This window comes from Xiphophorus couchianus, chromosome 21, assembly GCF_001444195.1.
Source record: "Xiphophorus couchianus chromosome 21, X_couchianus-1.0, whole genome shotgun sequence".
In the NCBI taxonomy this organism is placed as follows: Eukaryota; Metazoa; Chordata; class Actinopteri; order Cyprinodontiformes; family Poeciliidae; genus Xiphophorus; species Xiphophorus couchianus.
In genome coordinates, this window is record NC_040248.1 from 15,183,792 (window position 1) to 15,209,815 (window position 26,024).

At 40.2% G+C, this 26,024-nt stretch overlaps 1 protein-coding gene across 4 annotated transcripts in view; it reads right to left on the minus strand.

Moving 5' to 3' along the window:
- zfhx4 (zinc finger homeobox 4) overlaps positions 1–26,024 on the minus strand; it is a 97,636-nt gene that overhangs the window by 10,778 nt on the left and 60,834 nt on the right. For 3 of the 4 annotated variants that reach the window (XM_028004783.1, XM_028004782.1, XM_028004780.1), the window contains exons 7-9: positions 8,798–8,896; positions 1,264–1,397; positions 92–292 (exon numbers count right to left, since the gene is read on the minus strand). In XM_028004783.1, the coding sequence (XP_027860584.1) occupies positions 92–292; positions 1,264–1,397; positions 8,798–8,896 (434 nt within the window). The remainder of the gene's footprint in view (positions 1–91; positions 293–1,263; positions 1,398–8,797; positions 8,897–26,024) is intronic. The other variant, XM_028004784.1, reaches the window with a different exon arrangement.

The window sequence follows — 26,024 nt, forward strand, 5'->3', positions numbered from 1 at the left end:
TATCTACATTTTAAATGCAAAATCAGTTCAATCACATTTACTGACAAGTACATGCATAGAAATTTCATTCATAATAATCAACCTCGCGTACTGTTAGAATCAACTTCTCCACACAGTCAGGAGCCACACTGTGAAGGTGCGTGAGATGCAGCTGCAAGTGAATTTTGTTGCTTAAGACATCCTGACACAGTGGGCAGCGGATTACAGGCTGCATGGAATGTTGGGACATCACATGGAGCTGCATACGGTTGGCATCTTTACTGCTGTAGTTGCAATATGGGCACTGTTGAACCTGAAAAACAAGAACGCATCATTATATCCTTTTGAATCTCAACTCAAAACCGATCTAGATTTTCAAAAATATTAGCAAAATTACATTGAGTTAGTTTTTGTGTTATTTATTCAATTTTGTCTTATCTCATCCATGATTTTCACCTCTGCTTCAAATTCAAAAGCCCACCAGAAACACAGAAAAAATGTAGATCAACCATATTTCATGTAATTCACTTAGGAATCTAGGGCAAGTCAGGCAATTTTATTTGAAGAAAACATGATTGGCCAGAATTTCTACTCAGAAGATTAGAGATGATAAAGGTGTGTACTCTCCTGAGCTATGTCCTGCCCTCATTAGATGGAGTACTCTTAGCATAGCTACGTCTCTATCACCTGTTTTAATAGAATCCATTTCTGAAATGAGTACATCCTCCCTCCTTGCAGGACCCAGAACCAGACGGGCTAATACTTCATAATCTAATTTAAAAACACATATAATTTAAAGAGATGCAAAAAAGGAAAAAGAAGCAGAGAGGGATGCCTAAGGCTAGTGCTGGTATTCCACTTAAGAACACAAAAGCTGGCCTATTGTGCTTGATGTTAAAAAGCTCTGTCAGGAAGGGAATGTAGGGTTGCGTTTAACCCTTTGAATGAAAGCTGGCGCCAGCAGTTGCCAAATGCTTGGCTTAGCATTTTTGCTTCTTACAGTTAAGTATTTTCCCATTAGCTCATCCCACAGTGACAGTGAAGGTTAAATTTCATTAGGCCTTATGAACCTGCCTTATTAGCTATTAGGTTTCTGTACATGCACTGACAAATTCATCCAAGTATTTGCTATATGAGGCTAGAGTTTAACTTAAAAACAGGTTCATCACCAGCCTGTGCAAACTTTACATTTCAATAATCAACGTAAAAAGGACAATCTTTAAGTTGCTAGGAAACACACCCCAACACTTTGCAGTGTTCTACTGATTTTCTAAACACCTTTACCTGGTCGCTGGCTGACATCTTCCCCTCTGCAGACTTCGGCCTTTTGGGTGGACTTTCAATTTGACGATCTGCCATTAGGGAATGTTTACCCATAGCATTCAGTCCGGATACCTCTTTGGACATGGCATTAGATCCTAAAGGCAGAAAAAATAATCAGTTACTATTTTATGTCTGTAAAGTCAAACAGACGTTTGACACACAAATGTCATTTTACATAGCATGTATTGGGTCAAAAGGTACAAAATTCTTCTACACTCGAATGGGCATAAGGTATTTTAGTTGCGGCGTCAATATCATGTTTTATTCTTTTATCATATTTAGGGAATCACCCACCTCTCTAGGAAAAGAAAACAATACTCAGTTCAAAAGCTAGTCACTGGTGATTACACTGTCAAATAATAATTAGTAGGTAAAAAGCTTCAGCTGAAGCCATTTCTAACATTCTGAAGTGCAGCGATAACTGGATCTTCATCTGTATAGATGAAACTTCTGCACAGCATGGTACAGAATTAAAACAATGTAATTATTGTGTCATGGGAGCAACATTTGAATGACACAAATTCAGCAGCTGCAATGCATACATGCACCACATACGCCATTGCAGAGTTGTTGTGCTTTACGACAATTCTATGCTCTTGCAGTGTGGCTCAGGCACTGCAACAAGATCACATGTGTAGGAATATGATGCTGAAGTGTTATTTACTCAAGACAGCATATCTTATGCCACTGAAATGCAAGGCAAACATATAAATCTAAGCTGGAACATGGAATCTATCACAATAAAAGAGGGAATCTTGCAATATTACTCTAAATATATAGCATAAGGCTAGGAAATATTTATTTTAGTAAATATGCTGACACTGTGAAATGCTGAAGCTATCTCGTCTTAGAAATTGATCAAATGATTATTGATTTACAAGTAATATTGTGAATATAAGCACATATTCCCAATTAATATTCAGTGGGGCATAGGTGATGATTCAAAAAATGATTTGACTCTAAAACAACATTAGCATGGGCGCAAGCACAAATTGTATAATTCATATTCATATACAGTGACGAGGTGCAGCCCTGAGGACATGTAAAATGGGAAAAAACCCAGTCAGGCTCATTATCACAGCACGACATACATTAAATGTTATGGTAATATTATACACTTCATTAGTTCATATACATTTCCCCGACTGCCTCAACAACTCCTGTGTCTGTACAAGATGCAAAATTTTCAGGGCTCGGTCACGGCTGGTGGTACAGTAGCGGTGTGTGTGTGCATGTAAGTGTGTGTGCGAGAGACGTAAACAGCAGGGCTCAGTGTTGAGAGATCAGCCTCTGGTTGTATTTAGTAAATGCTGCAGCCACTGATAAATCTTTCATTAGCCTCATCCTAAGATACAAGCCGTGCAGGCCCTGCTATACTCTGCCACTGCAATTTACCCAATCTGCTCGACACAAAGACACAGCAACAGCAACTCTCCCTCCCTCATTCCCTCCCTTTTACTTGCTTTCTTCCTCCCCGTCTCCCTAAGCTATCCCCCCCTCCCCCCGGCCCCCGCTTTCGTGTCCCCTCCCTCGTCTGGTCACTCAAGGCAATATGTGAGCCTCACTCTTGCGAATCAACGCTTCACGCTAGATGCACAAATGGAAAAAAGGGGAAATCAAAGCACTGATACATGGAGAGGGGGGGTTGGAAAAAAAAAAACCATTTTGTATTTCATATTATTCTGTGGCTCGTGTTTGTATTGGACGCATATCAATTCCTTTGGCCCGTTCATGCATTTTAATTCTGTTGCATTAAGTAGGCGTTCCACTTATTTTATTTGTAATCCCCTATATCTGGAGCCTGAAATATTGGCCTGTCAAGGAAAGTGACAAGAGAGAAAGAGGGAGAGAGGGCTAGAAGAAAAAAAAAGAAGGAAAGGGGGAGGGTGAGAGGGGGGGACACAAGGGCACAATGTGAATTTCCAAGAACATCCGAGAATTGCTCTGCAGCTCAGAAGACCGAGGTAATTTTGTCTTCAACTGCTCGTGATGGTCCCTGCATATGTGTGTATACATGCATATATATTTATATGTGTGTGTATATGTACCTCTCGTCAGGACTCTGACACGCCATTGGTCAGATTGGCCCGGGTTAGAAGTGGCAGTAGCATCACCTGACCTTACCAAAGTCTGCATCGCCGCCTTCCACATTTATTATAACCATTTCTAATTTCAACTTTCAATTTTTGGCCCCGTCTTCCAGTCAATTTGCAACTAAATTACATCCAGGAGAAAGGAGATGAGGCGATTGTCGGACGAGAGCCTGCGAACACATTTACAATGTGGCTCGGGAATAGAGGCTAGGACATCACCATTGATTACTGTCATGCTGAATGTAAATGTATGTTTGTGTAATGTCTGCAGTTGTTTTTTTGTTTTTCTTTTGGATGTGCAACATAAAATTCCATCCCCCGGCTTTATGCGTCGTTCACCTAGGGCTTTCAGTGGTGAAGAAAACACATTTTTGGGCATTGGAGTGAATTTAAACTGCAGAATAAGTCCAAGGATGTAGTTGCCTATAAAATAGTGTCTGTAGCAATCATAGCATTGCTAATTCTTCAGAGAAAAAAACAAAAACAAAAAAAAAACATTGTCTTTTGGTTAATGGTACTCTTCTTTGTCTGCAAACCACATTTAATGACTGTTCATCCCCATCTGCGTCTCCTACTGTCCAATCTTCCGTTCATCCCTTCACCAAATTTAGTGGATTGGCAAAATAAACCCCAAACTCAAATCCCCACCCCAAGACCCCGCCCCGAACAACTACCCAGCCCTCCCCAACCCCTTTCTTCTAAACCCCACCAGTGACAAATGTCTGCACAGAGCAGCAGGACCTTGCTTGATTAGATAAATCAAAAAGTGATTTATGACACTCAAGCCCCTTTTGCATTGCTGGGGGAAAGAGTGGAACACACAACACCCATCTTTATTTGCAACTGTCAATGGTGTTTAAAGAGCTGCATGTAAACACACATACACACTTGCAAAAATGCATGGTTGACATTGAAATAGAAAGAAGTACATACATACATGCATACTTATATATATATCAAATACAAAGCAACACCATAATGCTTTTAGTCTGAACCCAACTCGAATTAGATTTTACGCGGTAAACCCTTACATCTTTCCTTATATGTCTTCATATGAATTTCTGCCACAAACTTTCTTGTTATTCTAAAACAATTTTATCTTCCAAAGCATAGAAAATGCAACATTGATTCCATGTACCGTATGTCTTTCTCCTTTATGAAAATACCACAAAAAAAAAAAAAAACAACAAAAAAAAAAACCTCACAAACATGGAGTAAAGGGGGCTGGGTGGCATGGATTTAGTATTCAATTTAGCTGTTCTGATCCCTGGCAGACTGGCTAGCGTTACAGAGCAGTAAATCTAGGAGGCAGAGCCGGCCAAAGCGGGCCGGGGAGGGCCGACTAGCATGATTTACTGGCCTACTGCTCTGAGGTTACGCATTAGGCTGACCTCCGGTCACCTGATAACATTACAGCAACACACTCTGAACCTCAAACTCCCACCGAAGCACTCAGCAGGCCCAGGTCTAGCCGGAGGGAAGTACACAGAGATAGACTCGGAAAGGAGCAAAATGGAAAGGGGCAAAAGTGTAGAATGAGAAAGAGAAAGAGAGAGCGCAGGAAATAAAGAGAGAGAGAGAGAGAGACAGGAAATAAAAAAGAAAGGCTATTAAACAGCAGCTGTCTTTTATAGTTTGTGTTTTTTTAATGACTAGCCTCCCTTTTTCTCTCCATCTCTGCATCTAATGAGATATAAATATGTCCAAGGTCTTGTCACACTTGACAAACTGTGTGAGACATTCAACAAGCTGTCATTACAAAGAAAACACACATAGGAACTGCTGCAGGCCTGCAATTAAACATGCTAATTTTTTTAATATATTTTAATCTCATCAGAAAAGCAGCACATCGCTGTTCTCAAGTTTGGCAAATTTGCAAGATGTATGCACATATAAATCCCTGATACTATTCAGAATATGACTGAGGAATTATGGAGCATTTTGCCAAAGATTTTGTTTCCCCCCATTTCACCTTCACAATATTAGTACATAACATTTGACTGCAGGAACAATGAGTACTTTCTTTCCTAATCTGAATCCGTTAGAGATGTCTAATTTCTTAGGCTGTCTGACAGGCTCATTTCTATGCTGGAGCCTTTGTTTGGTTGGTTATTTATAAGAAGTGGGCCCCTGAGCTATGGGGGCGACATGTGCCATCTACACACACAGCACAAAGCTATCTGGAAGTAATCCAGATCAAGAGCATTTGCATGAAAATTGTAACAGAAATTATAGTTAATGTAAACTGACATTTTATATATATATAAAAGACTGTAAATGAAGCAAAAAAAGAAAAGCGAAAACAACAGATATTTCAGTCTTTTCCTACCAGTTATTCTTATTATTGTTTTATATCTTTCTTCTGCTCTGTCTTGGAGATGAAGTGCACACACTGATCACCTTCACCTGGTCACACCCCCAATTGAAACTAGGCATGGGTTAGTTATATTTATATATAGGAAGGTATTCAAAGGTTTTTTTTAGATTTTTTTGTGATTTTTCATCCTAGCAGCCCTTCATTTTTCAGTTGCTGTGCACTGCCAGTCAGCTGGTGTACAGAAAGCTACTTAATGTTTCTCTATTTTGGAAAGAAGACAAATATGGCTGTTTGACTATGCAGTGGACTAAGCCTATTAGTGATTCGGTATTCATAGATTTATCCATTTGAGGATTTTTTTTGTAGAAAGTGACTCTTATTCTGTGAAATTATTTTCACAATAATAATTTCCAAAAATTTCTTCTAAATATTGTATATTTTCAAGCGTATATTCAAAAGATAAGGAAGACTGTAGATTCTATGGAAGTACTGTAACAGTCTTCACAGTTCTAATTAATAGACATTATGGTGCATTTGGTGTTAAAGTAATAAGAAGTTGAAGTAAAGAAGAAAATAAAAGCTGTTTTAGAAGGAGTCTTCACAGATGTCATCTATTCATGGGCGGTTTGTGGTCCCTAACCCATGCAAGTACTGGTCAGTCGCTGATTTCTGTTGTGAAAGACATGCACGGTTCTAATTTTGGAAAAGGAACTATTGATTACTGTAACACTGGGGCTGCACAATATTAAGAGAAGATGATAGTGCAATATCATTTTGCATTGTGGTTATGTTTCCAATTGGTGCTAAATCCAGAATTTTTCCAATTATGTGTCATTATCTCTTCATTCTCTCTGAGCTTTAGCGTCTTAATTACCAAGCTCTAGGTCAGCTGTGGACAATGAAAGTTCATGCAAGTGGTCAAATATCTAATTACAAAGCAGAGCTTGCATGCATGTCACCAAATATTACATCAAAGCATTCTTTTCTGGCTGAGATTTTGGACTCATCGATTTTGTGAAAACAATTACAAGTCAATATACTGTGCAGCTCTAAGTGCTTGTTGTCACGGTTTTCCTTCAAAAAAAAAATCTCAAGGGATTTCCTGGTAAGATAATAGTTAAATAAAAAATAGATAAATAAATAAATAAAACTATTTAAAAATAAAAGCCAGGAGCAGTATGCCAATAAAGCAGCTGGCTACCATAGCAGTCAGCCCAACTAACCAGCTATTGTTTGCTTGTTATCTTGCCAGAGTTCCTTTCTACAGAGCAGAACAAGAAAAAGTATATAATATAATATTGGGCATATACTTTATTTGATTAATAAATTTATTTTTATTAATGAATAAAAAAAATAAAACTGTAAATAAATGATACAGATGACTGCAATAGTCCTTTTTTAATTCTAGATTTTGTGTAAGTACAGTCATATCATGGTATTTTTATTTAAGGTTATCATTGCATGAGAATCTTGTACCGACCCTTGACTAATCTAAACATTTTGAGCTGGCCTGAAATTTGAAGGTGATCGAAAAGAATGGGGATTGGGGGGGAATACAAGATTTAATGCTGACACACAATGGCCATTGCTTTTTCTACGACTCGACTTTCTCAAACCGCTGTTAATCCAAATAGAAAATAAAACACTTGCACTATTATATTTGGCTTGGCTGACAAACTAAGATCTGGCCCCCAAGGCATTTCTTGTAAGCAGTTATTCACAAAAAATACAATTGGCACGCATTCCTACTTGTAAAACAGACCTCACTATGCTCAAACAGCATGCAAGGACACGTGCATACATAACGAATGCACGCCTTTGAACGGGGGGGGGGGGGGGGGGGTCTGGACATTGTGTTGCTTCGCATTCTTTGCTGTTTTGCATGTCTTCGGGGCTGTTAAATGACACTCTGGGTGAAATGCAGCAGCAAATGCATGGCTGGTGGTTCCCCACCGGTCGGTCAAACGGGCCTGTCAGAATGATAGAGCTAAAAGATAGATGACTAGCTAAACTAATAGGCCCCAGCCTCACTCAGCTCTCCTTCTGCCTCATTGAGCCTCACATTATGGAGCTAGGTATGGCACGGTAGGAAGAGAAGGTGAGGAGGGAGCTTCAGATGGATAGAGGGTGGGAGCTAGTAGGTTCGTGTGTGTCTGTGAGTCGGGGTTGGGGGGGTAAGATTAGAAAAAATGAGAGACATTTCTAAGGGGAGGAAAAATGAGAACCCTATGCAATGAGAAAAGAAACAAAAAAAAAAAAGGTGTTCAGAGATCCCATGCAATATTCATCCCCAGCCATGGATTTCCATCTCATACATAAGACCAGATGAATTCTTATTTGAACAAATCAAACCAAACAAAGCCGGGACTATCCTGACCACAACTCTGAACCTTACCCAAAACAACACAAACGCCAAGACTGTGGCCTCTTCCAGCTCACAATGTTTCTATTTCAGCAAATGAACAAAAGATCTTGTGCTATTTTTCTGTCAGTGGTATTACTGGTGGTAGGGTCACAGATTGGACAACAATTAAGTTATGGATTGAAAAAGGGGGAAAAATAGGAGAGAAAAAAATGCAAGGGGGGAGATGGTGCTGGGGAAAAAAAACTAATTTAAGGGTTGCAGGGATGCAGAACAATATTAGAAAAACATATACACAACCCCCATCTAATCCTGCGCTTATGAAAAATTAATATGTCATCGGAGAGGGCACAAGAACGAGAAAAGATTAATGCAAGGCGCTTATAAATTACAAGCACGCAAACTGATTTGATTAAAAAATAATCTAGGGCCTGGACACTGCCTGGTAATATCCACAACACTCAACTTTTCCCTCTCTCTTTCTCTTCATTTTTCTCTCTTCTTATACCCCCCACCCCCCTCTCTCTCCTTTCTCCTCTATCTGTCAGATGGAAGCGATTACAACAGGTCATGGTGGCTTGTAAGCAGCGATCACATGTTACGCACACACTCGAATGTTATTTAAGTGAAGGCTATATAGATGAAGAGTGGCTTGTGCCTTGGTTAATGGGTGTTTTTTATGTCAAATAAATTTTTTATTTTGCATCTCGTGTGCAGACTTACGGTCGGGTCTTTTGCTTTCCGTCAAATCTCGGTCAGTCAGGTTGAGTCCAGGCCGGGAGGAGGATCGAAGAGGTCTCTCACTTTCCTCTGCAGCCTCTTCTGAAAACACAGACAGAATTCATTACCCATCATTCTCTCTTAAAAAAGTGATGGAAAATGTGCAGCTACATAATAGTAAGTTTTTTTTGTTGTTGTTTTTGTTGTTGCAAGTATTGCTTCTTGTTCATCTACAGCTAATTTCAAATAACCAGTTGTTTTTTTTTACAGTGTAAAGCTCAAATTTGCTCTACAATGGACGGTATACCATATTATCGAATAAATAAGAAGAGAGTCTTTACTGACTAAAGCCCTGCAAAGCCACTTCTAGTAAGTAAAACACAATCTATTCATGGCCTGGAAGCAGGGAAGGTGCCCCACATTTACAAATGTCCTCAAGGAAAACAATTTCAAATTCATTTTATTGTAATGAATGTTTCCAAAATAATTCAAACCCAACACAGCTGTGTTCTTTTGTTGATATAAAGTACTTTTTTTCTTTTTACCTTTTTGGGGGGTGGGGGGAAGAGACATCAAATATGTCAACGTTTACAATAGTTTACATTGAAAAGATTTTATTGGACAAATTGAATTCATACAGGTTTTAAAACCAATTATTTAAAAAAAATGCAGTACTTGGTCACAGCAACTAAAAATATATTATACAATTACTATTTTGACTCAATCCAATTTGCTAGGGTGAATCGTCCACTTATGCCTTGGTACTTGGTACTTATTTGTCCAGCTTACATTATTTGTATGCATCTTAAGAAAGAGAAAACATAAAAAAGGCGTGTGAAAAAGAGAAAAAAAAATCTAGATTAATTATATTGTATTACCAGTATGCTAACAAAAACATTCTTTATACAGTTGTTCCAATCTAACAGACTTTAGACACAAAAAATTACAAGTGGAGCATAGTCCTACCAATTTTAACACATGTAGTACGTATATTTTTCCTTAGGATAACATATCTAACTATAACTAAGTTTTTTTTTGTTTCTGTGACAATATTTTAGAAGAAAGATATGCTATATTTCATTTTCTGTTTTACTTTTGGTTGTTAAGAAGTCATGAAATGATAGACCCACATTGATGTGAATCGAATTACATAGAAAAGTAGATGATAGCAACATTTTAAATTGAGAATTATTTTAATTTCAGCTTATTTTATTTTTTTTGTCACATATAAAAAAATATTAAAATGCGAGGTTTAGGATAAGAATACAGTAAAATAGAAATAAAAAAAGTGCACGCTCAAATTGTAAAAGTCATTTTCTGAACTATTATACATGGAAAATAACTCAGAACATTCATATTCTTATATACAATATACATATAGATTTTATTTTCTTTTTTTTTGCATACTCATAGAGACATCCACACACACAAACACACGCATGCAGCTCCGTACTATTAGCAGATTAGCCTGCCCATCTCTGCGAGTTCAGCCCCTTGTTTGATAATTCTGTGTATCTGCAGTGTTCTGCCAGTGGATTAAAGTGCGCACATGTGTGTTTGTGTATGCGTGTGTATTTGTGTATACGTGTCGCCAGCACAAGCTAACACTAATCCTAGCCGAGCCCCAGCGCTCCCTTTCATCCAGCCATCATTTGTCTCCGGCTGGGCTGATGTCACTTGGTAATGAATTTTGAGCAGTCTGAGAGAGGCCAGATAACCAGACACACACTCAAACATACACACATATACATATACGTATATATGTATATGTGTGTATGTTTGAGTGTGTGTCTGGTTATATATATATATATATATATATATATATATATATATATATATATATATTCACACAGTGAACTCTTCCATCTCAGGAGTAGAACACACCAGTCCAAAATCAAAGTGAAACCCTTGCAAACCGACATCAAACCTTGCACACATACACTATTGTGTTAACCCAAACATATATACCCCCCCCACACAGACACAAAGACCGTTAAAAATTTCATGTCTTTTAAATGGGGTGAGGTAGAGAAAGAGAGGCAGAGAGAGAGGGGGGTCTCCCTCACCACAAACCTCTCACTCTGCCAGAGTATTAAACTGTTATGTGTGTGTGTGTGTGTGCACGAGTGTGTTTCAAAAAAAAAAAAAAAGAAAAAGCTGTGCTCATCAATCCTGCGGAGCCTTAATAACCATATTTTATGAAACGCAAACACACACACTGCACTTACATGAGTAATATGCACAAAAGTCAGGCAATGGGTGCACTGAGGTCAGCTTGCATTTGCATACAATCACTTTTGGCCATTGTATGATGGCAATACGGGGTCTCCAAACCCCACCTAAGAAACATGATATGATTAACCCTTTCACATAACACATGGTGCAAACACACAAACGGAGACTAAGCACTGGCGCCATTGCTTTAAGCAGCAACACATTAAGAGGACATTATATACAGCATGAAATTTTCATGGCAGATGCTGGCATGTGATTGTTGGGGAAATTTGCTGCAGTGTTTGTGTGTGTTGCAGTCATTGTTATCTTTCTGCATTAGTCCATGTGTGTGCTGTGCATGTTTATCACATGTGTACACACGCAGTCAGTGTGTGAGTACGCGCGTGTACGTGTGTGTTTGGGACAGTACTCTGCTCCTGATGTTTTATTAATACATTGGTGACAACGGAGATGAAATATCTCCTGTCAGCTGGGAGAGCCTGGGCTGCAGAAATTGCAATTTTCACTGCTGGTGCTGCTGCAGCGTCCATCTTGTATTTTAATTCACCTCACCTTCACATATAAAGGAGGAGAGGAAGAATACTCGGCAAATTGGCGTGTGGATGTGTGTGTTAAGTGGGTGGAACTGTTGTATGTGCATACTGCTTGAATGTCCTTTGTGACTGTTTTATCTTTTCTGCATACTTGACTTGCCAAGAGTGGACATATTGAGCATCATGTTTTATACAATTTTGGAAGAGAAAATAAGGTAAATAAAACCAGAAAAAAAGGTGAAACTGAACTTCATTTGCTATTACATGCTGACATAGCAGCATATAATGTAAATATACATATGCTTTGTTAATTAAGAATCAGTTCAAAGTTTTACGTTAATTCTTGATATTGTTCCGAAAAATCTTTAAGATCTGAATAAAAACAGTAAATATTCATAAACTATAATTTTCCGTTAAATCTCAACATTAAACCCGATTTGATGTTGTAAAAAATAAACTGTATTCGACATCACATTTAAAAGAAAGAAGTAGCATTTTTAAATGGTTCTATGAAGTTGGCTATTCTTTTTTTTCTACAAGAAGACAAAGGAAGTAACCAGCACAGAGGTCAAAAGGAAGTCTGTCTGAGATGATAATACTACTAAAACACCTTTTCAACCAACCTCTAGGGGGCAGTATACCTGTAGCTAGAAAAGAGGAATAGAATCATAAAAATGAACAAAAAGGGATGAAGAAGGAACAGGAGTGGTGAGGAAAACCGTATAAAAGAAAAAAAGACAGGGCGATCATCTGGGCCCAATCAACCCTTTTTTTTTTTGCTTCTTTCTCCTCATACTCGGTGATATCTGCGGTGTGTCTGTGTGGATCCAGGGAATGTGCTTCCACACTGAGGACATTCCCAGACAAGCTCTCTCCATACATCAGCCCAACGTCTGCCCTCCGACTGACCCTGACAGTTACGTACCGCATTTGTGCGTACGCCCGTGTGTGCTTGTCCCTGCCCGTGTGTGTGCGTAGGTTTGTTAGTATGTGTGCGAAATTGATCAAGCGAGAGAGAGAGAGAGAGAACGCAAGGGAAAAAGAGACACTGACTGCAAGTGTTTGAATGCGAGATGTCATGTGCAGGCGTGTGCGTGCGTGTGTGTGTCTGTGTTTGAAGGAGACGGGGGGACTCTTAACCATCAACTTAATCGCTACCAGAGGACAGAGCAAAACTTTCGCAGTCACCTTCCTCTGCCTCTGTGCACAAGCACACAGACACATACAAAGCGAAAGAGAGAACAGTCCAGGCTGTGGATGTGGAGGGGGTGTGATTTTGGCAGCCTGGTGGGACTATCTTTGATGTGGGTCAGTCGGAACATTAAAGCCGGCCGGTGGGCTTGAGTTAACCACAGACCCTGGGTTTGATTACCCTGCAACTGACACAAGCCTATATTTAACTATTAAAGAGGAAGAATAACTAAGTGACTCTTGATCATAGTTAAAGTTGAAACAGTCTGGTCTAAAATCTAACCATTAATTGGAGGTCAGTGTGGAAACGTTGGAAGGGTGCTTGACATGAAATCTAAACCATATTCTTTTACGTTTTCACGAGAAGAAGACCCTTACTCTAACTCTAAAGACAATGAAGAGGTTCACACAGATAGGTCTCGGAGAATGCGCTGAACAATATATTAAATGAGATGTTTGGAAAGTGAAAAATGGAGCGATAGACATATGGGAGATGAAAGCAATGAAGAATGTATTGAAAGTGTCAGCACTCTCTCCGTGTATGTGTGCGTATGTGCGAGCGAGCGTGCCCTGTAGCTATATAATGACCTGCTCTGAGACCACTCGCTCCCCCTCCCGTCTGCCCCTAAGGGCCCATAACCGCCATGCTGGGTCATTATGTGCCCGGTGGAGGACTCAGTCATACAAGCACTCAAACTGCAGAGTGATGCCACGCCAGGAAGCTGGACGTTTGGACGCTCCAAAATGGCTGATTTTCTTAGCTCAGCCACCTCTGATTTGCTTCCTCAGGGCTAGGATGGGGCTCATTAAAAGGATAAAGGAGGGGGAAATAATTCTCTCCCCACGTTTTGTTTATTTTAAACCAGAGACTCCATACAAATGGAGCATCAACTGAAGCTGTAATTGGAAAAAATCAGCAATAAATACACAGGATTCTACTGTATAGTTCTGACCACTGTCTTATTTATTTATTTATTTGTTTATTCGTGTATACATTTTAATAAAGACTAGATGCACTGTGTCCAGTGTATCAGTGGTAGTAATACAGCCTTAATGTTTTGGGCTGCACCCCTGACTGCCATGTCTCCTTGAGTTAGGTTTGATGTTGATGCTGATTTCTTTCTACAACTCTGGTCATGTCCCCTGTGAGACTATTTGTGCATATGTGTGCGTGAGAGAGCAGGAAGGGGCCCTGTGATGTCACATTCCTGCGCCGCGCGCGTGGCTCTAGTTTGGCCTCTAGGTTTTAAGGGGAAAGCTTTGAAACATTACACCATCCCACACAGTCACAGGCCTTCATACATACACACACACACACACACACAGTCAAGGGCCAGTGGTAATACTGCCAGAGTAATAACCTTACAGACTTACTGATCTCCCTCCCTCTTGTTCTCTCACCCTCAAATCTTTATTTACCCTACTCTCCCTCTGTATCCCCCTCCTCCCTTTCCCCTTATTCCCCTTGTACCTTTCCCCCGAATTTCAGCGCATTTAACAAGCATTTAGATCTTAACCAGATGTTGTTAATGTAGCATGTCTAAAATACTAAACATCAACCTAGCGGAGAGGGTCTAGAGCTCCTGCACAGGGCCTGGGAAAAACTCACTCACTCGCCGCACACGCTTTTCACACACACCTAACCAACGAAGCCCCCATGCATACGGCACACATTTGCTCCCATGCAGTATTTCATGCACAAGCGTCCGCAGCTCGCATGCTAACATGTAAACACGGCAGAGCGAGCAAGCGCACGTTTCCACCCACGCGCAGCCATTTGTTGGGTGAAAAACACACGAAAACTTAGTACATCAGCGACAAAGAAAAGAAAGAAAAAAAAAAGAAACTGAAAATGTTTCAGGGAGACTGTGAAAGCAAGACAATAGAATTGTCACATTTAATTCGCTCCTGGTGTGAATGTCAATAAGTTGAACCAAAAGAATTGGCAGGGAAAAAAAAAAAGAAAAGATTTTTGTGTTCAAAATGTGCTTGTATCAGCAGCTCCAAATTTGCTTTGTTGTTGTCAATTACAACTTCCTGGAACACCTCTTGTGTTTTCATTTTCCTCATATTGCCCGCTCTGCTGTCTTGCAGGCAACTAACAAAACACCTATTACTCCTAAAAAAAGGAGAAAAAAGGAAATCATATGAATAAACATAGCCAGGATTAAAGCCTTGCGTGTCTTGCTTGCTGTGCAGAAAGAAACTGTTGTTTTGCGTAAAGAGGGATTTCATTTTCAGAGCTGTGGGCACTGTGCGTGTGTGTGCGTTGGCGTGGTAATGTTAATGATTCCTTAATGGCAAATACAAAAGGTTTTTACAGAACAAAAATGTGGCTTCAAAAGGCACAGTGATGCACCAACACCTGGCTTTATACAATAGAGAAGCAGGGCTACTGGACACCACACACACACACACGCGCACCCCCCCCACGCACGCAAGCAAACACACACCTGCATCTTACACAAGAGCCATATTGGCATTTCGGCTGTTTGAAGCACCTAAGGCTGAGGAGGTGAATTGAAGAGGCGGCATGGCAAGCTTACCGAGGGATTTAAGAATAATTTTAAAAGAAGATTCCTCTCCTCTGTTTCATCTCTTCCCATCTCTCTCTCTTTTTTTCATAAGTCCTCTGTCCAATATTTATCCAGCCCCTGATTATAAACATCTGGCTGATGGGGCAGCCTGCACAGCAGCAGCAGCTGAAGAACGCACGCATGTACACACACACACACAGACCCATTCACGCTCAGTGAGAGTCACACATGCAGTGGAAATATCACACAAAGTCGGCAACGTGACCCTGTCACGTCCAGACCGGGGAATGGAAGGAGGGGGAAACAGGAGGAAAGGGAGTCGGACCAGACAGCGACGGAGAGAGAAAGAGAGAGAGAGAGAGGGAGAGAACTAGGAGCTGAGGGTTAATGGCCTCCCCATCTCTGTGATAAGAATTCATTCTGTTCTATTACCAGCACTTATCTACAGAGGTTCCTGTCTTTCTGTTCCCTTGGTCTCAAACTACGCGCCCATACACACAAACACACACCCACGCACGCAACAAGGGTCCGAGATCGATAGATGAACCTAATGAAGAAAGCAGCTGTTTCTCGGCATACCTGCTCAACTCTATCAGCGCAACGAGATCTGCCTGTTTTACTCATCCATCTGTCCATCCATTTATCTATCCACCTATCTTCCTATCTGTCTATCTATTTTTCTATCTTTTCACACAGCTATCCATCCATATGCCCGGTCCATCTGTTTCTCCGTGTCTCCATTTATCCTTCTATCTCTCCATCAATCACTACACCGGTAAACAAAGATGCGGCCTGGATAGATATAGTTTCGAATTGACCAGACTGGTCCTTGTCATGCATTCAAGGTTTATTTATTTTCCGGGAACTAATACAAGCCCTGAAAACGGGGAATCTAATAAAATGGCTGCCATGGTTTGAAAGAATGGGTTTTTGTGTTTGTGTGTCTGCGTCTTTGTATGTGTGTTTCTGCTTAAAATAGGCCTGTGACGGGCAGTGGCCAAATGGATAATGCTTAAACAGATCTTTATCCCGTTGGGCTACTGTCCTGTTTTTTGACAGCATCAAACCATCTGCTTTCAGAGCCATCACAAACAAAGCTGTAATCCTGGTTGGGAAGCAAAGGAAAGCAATCATCACAAAAGAACTTATGAAAAAACTCATTAAAATTGTTCTAATAATCATAAGTGGCCAAAATCAGAACCAACAACTCTGACCTCAAAGAAAACCGGAAATGAGCCTCGGTCTGGAAAAGCCTGATTGGTGCATCTCTACATGTAGTCTTAATTTTATTATTTCTGTATGTTCATTTTGAAAAAGTAACACATTCTTTTATGTTATTAAAGGATTTCTTTTTAACATGGCAAACTGTTTTTACCTCTTCATTTCATATGTGACGACTTTTTATACAAGCATGTTTAAAGGGAAACTATTAACATGCGTGTCCTCTGTACCTACCTACAGAAGACTCTGTACCCATCTACATAGAAATAAAAATTGTTGTATTTTTATGTAGGTAGGTACAGAGGAAGAGGAAAAATAACAAAATAAAGTCCTATACGGAAAGAAAACAAATATATATATATCCATCTAATTAAAATAAAAATCCAAAAGGAAAAAAAAATCCACATGGAACTTGTAATGCATGGCCACATATATTAACAACACACACACACACACGCCCATGCCGACAAATACACACCACAGGGCCGGAGATGATACTGAGCTGCCCTGGAGATGGCATTTGCAGACTGTTACAAATAAGGAGTGTTGGCTTTCCTCTGACTTTCTCAAAAACATGCAAAAAATGTCCATTTCATTACTGACTAAACAATGTCATATGGGCCCCCCTGGCCCTAATAGAAGCAGACAAAGACAGAGCAGCACACATATGCTTCGAATAAATCAGATTACTGAGGGAGAGTGGGGGAGTGAAAGAGTGAGAGAAAGAGGAAAAGAAAGAGAGACACCGCTAGACACTTAGAGGATTGACAATATTCCCCTTTTTTTGCTACACCCCCCGCCCCCATTTTCTCCCTCTTTTCCTTTCCTTCACTTTCTTAACTCTCTCCTCTCCCACCCCCTCCTCGGTGGGATCTGTTTTAGATTTGAGCCAGTGCAAGAGCCATATCTCTACCTTATCTCTGCTAGCCGTCAAAAAACAGAAAGCTCCATGTTTCCATGCATTAGACCTCCGGCCCCCTGACATGCCACTTGAAAATCTTTCTGCTGCTTGCAATGGCTGTGCAGGATAATAAAAAGAGGGTGAAAAAACAGCTAATTTATCATTCAATCAAATGAAACACAGGTTATTAGGCTGGGCTGATATTCTTGCATGGAGGCTGCTCTGACACACTGCTATGTCACAGAAAATGTCAGTTCTGCAACCCAAATGTTGCAGAACTGACATTGTAACGTAAAAAACTCCTCAAGTGAGACCACGATTACAGAGCTGCAAAGTGTTATTAGTTTTATGAGAAAGGATATTAGAATCTGAGAGGTTGTAACATTTCTCATAGATCCAATTGTGTGTGTTTTTTTTTTTTTTTTTTTATAGCTCCAGCAATGCAAAAGCTCCTCTCAATTGACTGTTAAGGAAAGTATTGATTCCTCTTGAAGATGTAACCACAAAAAAAAAAAAAAAAAAAAAAAAAAAGCATGGGAAGGGTGTGGAATATGTTAACAATTTGAGGAAAAAGGAAAAATCAATATTTAAATGACCCCACATATTGATTAATAATTAAGTCCTAATTGCAGCTCCGCTTGGACTTTCAAGCTGCCCTGTGACAATAGCTCGGCAAGAAGATAGGGAAACATTATTGATACACTTTAACAGTGGTGGTCGCCCAGACATTGATCCAACCACTTTGCGGTGTCTCTGGCATGCATGCACGCCCAATCTAAGTACACGCGCTGTTTCAGAGGAGACACGTGGACCCCGCACCTGCACGGACAAACAAAATGAACACACCTAAGTGGACTTACGGAGCATAATTAACCTTCATCCGGGAAAAGTCAGAGCTGTCGTATCTGCAGGCTTGACTGCCCATATGTTTGGGTGTGCATGCGTGTGTGTCTATTATAATTACTCCATTAACTGTGGAATAGATTGACTTTAGATGGGGTTGTTTGTGGTATTATTTTGGACAAAATAAGAGAGTGCAAGGAATGAGCGTGTGGGCTTTGTGTTAAATCCACGAAAGTCTACGCTCATTTTTATTTTATACTCATCTCCTTCAGCCATGTGATAGCAGGTCTTCATGTTCAAATCCATGTGTCTGTGTGTGTCCCCGTGGGCCTAATCAGGTATCAGGTACCTTTTGTTTTGGGAGCCCATTGATGGATGAAATCTTTATCTGTGCTATTGATCAGAAGGGTGCAGGTCCTAAACTGTCTGTCGAGCTGCCTGCCTACTCCGGCTCTAACAAGATTGCCAGGGCCGAGTATATCAGTTAACATTTAATCAATGGCAGCTTAAGACACTGGGGCTAAGGGAAAGAAGCCCACCGCTTCGGCCCCCTGCCCCAAACCATTACTCGGGATTGAAGCGGAGCAATATGTGGGTGCAAGTGGGAGCTCCAGATGATTACAGGGGATTGGGTCTGCTTGATCACATGTCTTCAGGGGACTGAGGTGTGTATCCGTGTGTGTTTGTACCTCTGTGTTTACAGACACAAAAGTGCTCATTTGTCAATATGTTAATTTGTCCAAAGGAGAAAAAAATAAATAAATAAAAATCCAGCTGGAGTTGGAGTGACTGGAGAGTCTCAGAAAATTATTGGGGAACTGAATAAAGTGACAGACATATGAAAAAAAATGTTTTTCAATTCATTCAGTTCAAGTATAAACAGTTCTTTGTAACAAAAAAGAAAAGAAAATAAAATAAAAAAGGGAGCAAGAGAGAAAGAAAGAGAGAGAGAGAGAAAACATTAAAACATACACCACAGAGGAAAGATGTGACATATCAGGCATTGCATGATTTTTCTTTTCTGCCTTGCTTGCAAAAAGCCCCCTGATGGTAAAATGCAAAAGAGGAGACTCAGCAAAAAAGAAATATGATCAGTTAGGCTTTTTTCCTTGCTTTTTATTTTTACCATCAGCTCATCTCATAGTAAATGAAACCACATCAGATCTAAGAAACAGATCCTTTCTCTCCCATTTTTTTTCTCCCCCCTCCATTTTAATATTAATGCTCACAGCGGACATCACCGAATCTTATTTTGTGAGAATTAAGCTTCTCCTTACAGCTTTTTTCCCCGTGTCTCTCAATGTGACTGAGTGTAGCGGCGCGCAGAGTTAGCTTGGGGGAGTGGGGGATTCTCTGACGGTGGAAGCCCCTCTTACGTCCCTGTCTTTCGTCCAAAGCCTGAGAGATTCCCACCACCTAAAAATCAATGTGTGTGAGAGCATATGTGCGCCTGTGTATGTGTGTCAAGGTTTTGTAAGACAAATCTCTCCAGCGTGCGCCGCTTTAGTGCTATTGAACCGGGCTTCGATCACTCGGCCACTGTGAATAATGCAAGGCAGGCTGCTGCTCACTTACAGCGCAGGATGCTCGGCCTGTGTGTTGTTGTGTGTGCACGCACGTGTGACAGGATGGTCCTTTTCCCCTCTCGCAAATGCAACAGGGCAGCTCTTCGACGTTCCTCCACTTGGCCCTCTTAATCTCGTGTCAGATACAGGAACTCCCACATTGATACTGTGTGAGTGTGCGAGCGCAGAAGCCGGAGGCTTCTACAGTAGACAGGAAGAGCTTAACTCAGTCGGACAGCTCAGGCCCGCACTTTGACACGCCCTGACTCATTACGTACAGTCGGCACATGGCAGAATATTGCGATTGAGAAAAAAAAAAAAAAAAAGACAATTAGATATGAAGTCAGGGGAGCGTCGCTTACACACAGGGGGAAAAAAAAAAAAAAAAAAAGACCCCCCCCACCCCTTCCGAACGCGCATCGCAGGAAATCAGGTTGAGCGTGCTCATCTTCATATCCCCAGGTATGTGAAGCAGAGATATTAATAACCTGGATGTTATAGAGTAATTAAAATGATTCCAAGTGATGAGTGTGCTTTGTGGGTGCATTTTATTTCTGTTTTTCTTAATTAAGCTGAAAGATGTGATGTGACACAAACCGTACGGGGGTTTTAATGGTGTCCTATACTTGATGTGGCTGGAGGGGACGACGGTTGATGGGGCTACAGGGACAGACAGCATGACACACACACAAACACGCACACAAAAATGACTAAAACAGATCTAACTGTTCATTGGCCCTGCCTAAGAGGAGCATCTCCTTTTTCGACATAATTATCTGTGTCATCACTTATGCGGCAATTAAACAAACATCAGTTCCTATTTCCTCCCCCTCTGTCTCTCCTCTCCTCTCCTGTTCGGTGGCTCTCTTCTCTCTTACCATCTGCTCCGATCTCTGCTCCTCCAGACTACGTCTCCTCTCCACTCTTCTACTCTCCTCTCCTGTGTGACTTCAGACAAGGTTTCAATTTCAGTATGCTGATTGTCTCATTGCCAACTCCATGCATGTCTAACACTTACTGGCGCTCCAGGGACTGGCTATGCACACCACAGAATGCCTATTTCATTCCACAGGTTTATATTTGTGTGCATGCGCAAGGGGTGATGAGGGTGTAAAATGCCTATTACACCGAGAGTCTGGTCTCTCTTACACCGAAGAGAATTCTCTAGTGCCTAAAGAGCAGAAAATTGCAATGCTCCTCTTCCTCACTCCCCATTAACCTGCTTCTGAAACAAAGGGCCGGGCAGAGCTGTGTGTGTGGTGCGTGAAACGTTTGCACCATCCAAAGCGTCTAGCAGGCCTAGCCAGGGAGATATACCATCATCCAAAGGCCACAGTCCTTTTTAAGAGCATTCATGCCTCTTGAATGTTTTCTTTCTTTTTTTTTTTTTTTAGATATTTTCACAAGTAGTAAACACAAACATTAAGATATTTTAATGGGATTTTATTTTACAGATCAACACAAAACAGCTGAAAGTCTTCTGGGGTAAGGTGCAAAAAATTTGTGAACTTCTCGAGACTGAAGTATTTGCCCATTCTTCTGTAAGCTGAAGCTCTATCAGATTAGGTAAAGAGGCCCTCTAAACCCTCGCTATATGTTATCAGTGGGATTTTGTTGTGAGCTTTGACAGGACAATTTCAATACACATTGTTTGCCCTTTTATGTAGCTTCATCCAGGAACCCATCTGACCAACTTCCTTGTCTCTACTAATCAGAAGAGTCCCTGCAGCATGACGTTGCCATCACCATGTTCCTCTTTGGGGATGGTGTGTTCAGGGAGACATGGGGCAGATTTACTTTTTGGCCAATTATTTCTCCCATAAAGGGAGAAGAAACCAAACACTTTAATTTTTTGGTGTCTTCTGACCAGAGCATCTCCTTCCATATGATATTCTTGCAAGGCTGCAACACGTCAAAATGCCCAATGTGTGCGGCAACTTTCGCCAGACACTGCACTTCTTTCATGATGTGTTTTTATGTAACAACTCCTCATTAGCATATCTCATTCTGTCAGTGCAGTCACCTAAATTTGGCAAAATCTATATTTTTATGACCTACAATGCACTTGTCCTTCATTTTTCCTTCATTCCTTCCAACCTGAGGAAAACCAAAGGGAGACAGCGCCTTGGGAAGAGCTTCAAGATAACTAAAGCAGCAGGCATATTTGTCTAATTTGCACAAAGACATTCACATCAAAGCACAAATCAAGCTCCATGCTCACTCAATAGATTTTTATCAGTCTATCTATTTCTTGTTCTTTTTTTTTCCCAGCATCCTTTTTTTAACCCTCTGTCACGTTCCTCTTTCTCCCTCTCTATTTTCAGAGCGTTATTAGGACATGATAAAAGCAAAAGGGATGTCATGACACAGGACCCCCTGTTAGCATTAGGAGGTGGGAGAAAAGAAAAAGCGAACGAGAGAACTTCAGGGGGGGAGAGAAAAGATGAAAGAGATTTGTCTGGAAATGATTGCTCACAAGGCATTGATTCTCTGCTTTAATCTCGCACAGTGTGCTCAAATTTCCTATTAGGGAGATGAAGAAAAGAAGTGAGAGGGAGATGGGTCTTGCTCAGATAGGTAGGGAGGTGAAACTTGACATACCTCTGTTTTTTTTCTCCTTTTTTCCCCTTTTTGGACAGACAAAACATACATTTTTCTTATTCTAGAAAGAGAAGCAGGATTCTGAATGTTTCCTTTTCCTCCCCCATACTATGCCTTGCTATTAGACCATTAGCCTGCTGTAAGCAAACAATAGAGAGGCACAGCTATTGCTAGTGAAACTCTGAAGGGTCATACACACACCACGCACGCGTGCACACACAAGAACACACAACAAGCCTCTGACAGCTGCTGTTACTGCAAAGCTTCCTTTGGTTAGCGACGATTAGCCCTAGCCTATTGGTAATCAATAGCTGCTATCAATTCCATACTGTTATTGATGGATGAGGTAAAGGATTGAAAAAGAAGAGTGAGGAAAAATAGCGGCGAAAGGGGACAATTTTTACCTTTTCAGACTGGTCTGATGAAACTGCTTTTTTTTTAGCTGTTTTTTTTCTTTCTTTCTTTCTTTGCCGCATATAGACTTCTTTCAATGTTCATCTGTGAATTGTATCATTGCCGTCAGAGATTAGTGGGTGCTTGGACCCTGCGAGTGCATTGCCTGGTTACCGTGACTCCAGCTCCACACAACCCTCCTCCCATCACTGGATTGTTTGTCTTAATGCTGTGTGACATGGCCCATTGTTTTGTCCATCTGTGGTTAAGAGTCAATGGACAGAGGGTGCATGAGGGGATCAGGGACGGAAGAGAATGGAGGTGAGAGAGAAGAAAAAAAAGAGGGGGCAAAGAGGTGGTGTGCAGTCAAAAAAGGAAAGAAGGATGGAAACAACAGCTAAAAGGTAAAAAAAAAAAATATGGAAAGCGAAAGGTCAAAAAGAACCTGCGGATAAGGATAAAGGTGCAATGACCCTGTGATTTTAATGTGGTTCTTTACATAGACCGCTTCCTGCTCCAGGAGCCTTCGGTGGCTTTCAGTTCCATATGGAGCGGGGCCTTGAGCTCTTTGTGATATCGCCAATATAAAAGACATCATGGCCCCGTGACGCCAGTCCCCTCTTCAAAGGGTTAAGTCATATTTAGTATGCGTCCTCAGAGTTCCATGGCTTTGTATTGTAAATAAGGCTAATGTGGCATTGGTCAGGTATGCTAATTCAGATAATCAGTGCAATTTCTGCAAATTATAACTGTCAGTGTGGTGGGCACAGAACCTTGGCGGAAAACATGAGGGAACAATTTAGCTCGGGTAATACCCCTTCACCAAAGAGCTGCTCAGCTCCAAAAGAAAAACAATCGGCCTGAGCCCGTACCGCCCCGACACACCATTTCAAAAATAGTTTATGGTGAATGAAGCTCTTTTTTTTTTTTCCCCCTGAAGCACAAGTCAGGCCTCTGCCCTTTTTCTTCTATGTGCACACACAGACCACAAAGTAATTATAATTTGCTTGGATGGAATTATTCAAAAAGTGACCACATCTTTTACTCCCACTGCAAGAGAATATGGTTTTGGGAAATATGGGCTAAATTGCTACTTGACGAAAATATAATAATATACATATATGAATGTGTCTCATTTTGATTTGACAAATGATTTAAAATGCAGCACATTGTCTCCAGCTAATTGCACAGTGATTGAAAAAAGGAACTTCTGGAGTGAAATCCCTCAGTCTCATCAGGGACCACTTTTCTTTAGGCTCCTTTTGGGCATGCAAAAATAACATTCCAAGATTTTGATGATGAGAGGAACGAATCTGACAGAAATGTGTGTACTTACAGTCCATAAACTCACCAGATGAGACAGAAAGGCTTTAAGTAATTAATTCATTTGAATCAAAGCTGATAAACAGGCACAATATTTGTGTACCTTAAAAGGACAGAGAAGTTAAAAGTTGTATCTGCAGGCTTGACTGCCCATATGTTAAAAGGTTTTTATTCACAACTGAAATCCTTTTAGTGATCTAAAAAATATATATATTCTACTGATTGTTCCTCCTCTTAACCATATAAATACAGAAAAAACAACATTTTTGATAAATTTTATAAAAGTCATTACAATGGACACAGCAATGAGCATACAATGTAATAAAAAAATAATGCACAAAGGCCGTACTTTTCACAAAAACTTTAGTGAATGACTCATCTTCAGCGAATATCAAATATAAATCTAGATTAGTTGTTACTGGAAAGTAACTGGGACCAATAATGTGCTACTTAATGTAACCCATGCTCAGAAAAATAAAATAAAAAGACATTTTAAAAAATCTGGAAAGAAGAAATAAAGTAATTCATCACAGTCCCTGAAAGATAAATCATTCACACTATGAAAACAGCAGATCTCTTCTCGTATTTCTTTAACAATTTTTGTTGGTGTTTTTCTTCTTCTGCTCTTGATCTGATGTTAATTTTCCATATCTGCTGCATGTTTGGAGCCACCCATTATTATTGTCCCTGTTGCTGTGCACATGCAACCTGGTCTCAAATACCTGTGCTGTACACAAACATGATGCTCCTACAGAACTCCTGCAAGTGGAGAACAGATTTCCCCCATTGATGTGTCACAGAAGACTCATAGACTGCAAGCCAGTATAAATTAGGCCTTAAATTTCTTTAGCCGATGGAAATTTTGTTGTGTGCGAATACACAGAAGTCAATGATTATTTAACAGGAAACGGAAGTAGGGGGCGGTGCGCCACCGCTAATATACCTGCTGAAAACTTAAGCTACAAAAAACAAGACATTTAAAGTGCTTCTTGTTAGAATAGCCGTCAGATATAAAGTAAAACACACACAAAAAAATTGACATTAATAATATAGTGGTTTAATTGTTTTCACATAGCATTGTTTGCAATGCTTTGTGCAAACAATTTTCACTCTATGCAAAAAACTCTCCGATGGAAACATGAGAACCGTTAAAATTTTCATGAAATTGTATTAGCATGATGTTTTTGAGATTAGAATGGATTTACACGGAAATAGGTGGACCTTATTCTTGCCGTCTATTTTCATTTCAGCCTTCAGATTTCTACCAAGTCAAAATCCCAAGACAGCTGTCTGCTACAGGACATAAGATAAGGATCAAGATGTAATGCGGATTTAGATATACATTTGGAAACTTTGGAAACAGTCACTAGCTATTTTTTAATTTTTTTTTTTTTTTTTGGAAGAACAAACTAATGCAGCAGAGTGCAGCAATTTTTCACTCTTGCTATTCACAAAAAAGTATGAAAACAATTTTCATTATTTGTGCAAAACACATACTGTATATCCAGCATTCCACATACTACTAATTACTTCATACAGCTTTTGCTAACAGAAATGCTATGTAATCTTTACTACTGCTTGCACCACAGTGAAAGTCGGTGGATTTTGACTTATTATTGCTTAAAAGCTTTTAACAGAATGCTAAAACTCCAGAACTGTCCTTTTAATATACTTGTCAAAGTAAAAATGTTGGTATTTTGAAGATAGTCAAGTCCTCTCTTGGTAAACTTATAAGACAAAATGGCCACCCCTGTACTAACGCTGGTAATTATTTAGCTCTGGGAGTATGTCCTATGATTTCTGTCACTCTAGTGGGCATTTGTGAATGTTTATGTAATGGCCACAAATTACTGAGACAAACCCTGGAAATAGACTTCTGTCTGAGGA